Consider the following 1979-nt stretch of genomic DNA (forward strand, 5'->3'; position numbering starts at 1 on the left):
GAGAGAGAGAGAGAGAGAGAGAGAGAGAGAGAGAGAGAGAGAGAGAGAGAGAGAGAGAGAGAGAGAGAGAGAGAGAGAGAGAGAGAGAGAGAGAGAGATGTCATTTGTAACATTTATACTATCAAGAGCGTATAAAGAAGGCTTCTTTATACGCTCTTGATAGTAACATGCCTACGTGTAGATGTATCGTGTGGATGTCGCGTGCCAATCGGCTGCACGTATACGCGGGCGGCTGTGTTCTCTCCAGGGAAGCTGTTTGCGGGTTTTCTCGTCACCAACTCGAATCGATTGAAGAAGCAGGTGGCGATGCATAGTAGGAAAGCTGTAAACCTATGATGGGTAGCTATTGCGCTGTATATGCTATTATAGTCACGTATCTTATCACTACAGGCCAGCTTTTCTCCTCATTCTTCTCGTGTTTTTGTTTGCAGTGGTGATAGAAGCGCAAAAGTGCCTGTGCAACCTTATTTTCAACAGCTCATCGGCACAGAGGTCATGTAGGTAAGTGGCATTAACCTTGTTTAAAATTCGATCGAAAAACATCGCAACCTTGAAGTTATCAAGAAATATTGGTTCGTATCCTGAAATCTGGTTACAGTACATCTTTTTCTTCGGACAGTCTCGAGTGGCATGGCCCTGAAGATGTTTTCCGATGAAAATCAGTAATTTTCCATGATGTTTTTCCATCTATTTCGCTCGTAATTTGATTTATTTGTAGCATGTAACGTTTAAGTTATTCGATGCTATCTTAATAATGAAGTGGGAAGTTATCGATGAAGAAAGCAGAGTTGCCTCGGGGTTGGCACAGAAGGTTGCTGACTCTGTCTCTCAACAACCGACTGCCCATCATTAACGAGAAGCTCTCTCAATCTCTCTCTCTATCTCTCTAGATCTCTCTCTTTCTCAATTTCGCGCGCTCTCTCTCTCTCTCTCTCTCTCTCTCTCACTCACTCTTACATGCTCTCTCTTTCTCTCACTCTTTCTCCCACTCTCTTTCTCGTTCTTTCTCTCTCTCTCTCTTTTTCTCCCTTTCCCACTTTCCACCTCTCTCTTTCGTTCTCACACGCACTGTCGTCGCTCTCTTTTTCTCTTTCTCTCACTCTTTTTCTCTTTCAGTCGCCCTGTCTCTCTCTCTCTCTCTCTCTCTCTCTCACACACACTTTCTGTTTCTTTGTGTGCAGTTATAGTGGATGCATAGAGGGCATCGTACAGAGGTTGAAAACATATCGCGACCCGGGGCTACCGCACGAGATCAAATACTTCGACATGCGCATGCTCTTCTTGCTGACAGCTCTCGTCGCCGACATACGGTGAGTAGTGGCGCCACCTATGTGACGCCGCATGCTCTTCTTGCTGACAGCTCTCGTCGCCGACATACGGTGAGTAGTGGCGCCACCTATGTGACGCCGGATGCTCTTCTTGCTGACAGCTCTCGTCGCCGACATACGGTGAGTAGTGGCGCCACCTATGTGACGCCGGATATCCACGCAGACATGGCCGACCATGCACGTGGTGCAGTGCTTGTTGTTGTCATGGGTATTACACATGATCATGATATTATGCACATTTGTGTGTGGATGGTTACATGTGGGTTTGTATGTTTCATCTGCTTATATTTACAGCATGAAGCATGATTGGTTCGAAGATCTGATATTGATTGCGGTTGATTGATTGATTGCTGGTGGGAAAGCGCTCTCTCCCGTGATGTTCCATAGCTGCTAGCCTTTCATCGTTTCGTTCTTTCTCCCGTCTCCTCACTTCATGTCATCGAAGGAGGCGTGTGCGTGCGTGCGTGCGTGCGTGTGTGCATTCGTGTGTATATATGTACGTATACATCTGACGGCGCGGGCATCGCTAGTAATACGTGCAGTGTGTGTGTGCGTGCGTGCGTGCGTGCGTGCGTGCGTGCGTGCGCGTGCGTGTGCGTGCGTGCGTGCGTGCGTGCAGTGTGTGCATTCGTGTGTATATATGTACGTATA

At 47.4% G+C, this 1979-nt stretch overlaps 1 protein-coding gene across 1 annotated transcript in view; it reads left to right on the forward strand.

Moving 5' to 3' along the window:
• The window catches only part of LOC106811956 (synembryn-A-like), a 27047-nt gene that overhangs the window by 1414 nt on the left and 23654 nt on the right, over positions 1–1979 (forward strand). The window contains exons 2-3 of the mRNA XM_014815700.1: positions 432–501; positions 1182–1310. Of these exons, the coding sequence (XP_014671186.1) occupies positions 432–501; positions 1182–1310 (199 nt within the window). The remainder of the gene's footprint in view (positions 1–431; positions 502–1181; positions 1311–1979) is intronic.

Source organism: Priapulus caudatus, unplaced genomic scaffold (genome assembly GCF_000485595.1).
Source record: "Priapulus caudatus unplaced genomic scaffold, Priapulus_caudatus-5.0.1 Scaffold595, whole genome shotgun sequence".
In the NCBI taxonomy this organism is placed as follows: domain Eukaryota; kingdom Metazoa; phylum Priapulida; class Priapulimorpha; order Priapulimorphida; family Priapulidae; genus Priapulus; species Priapulus caudatus.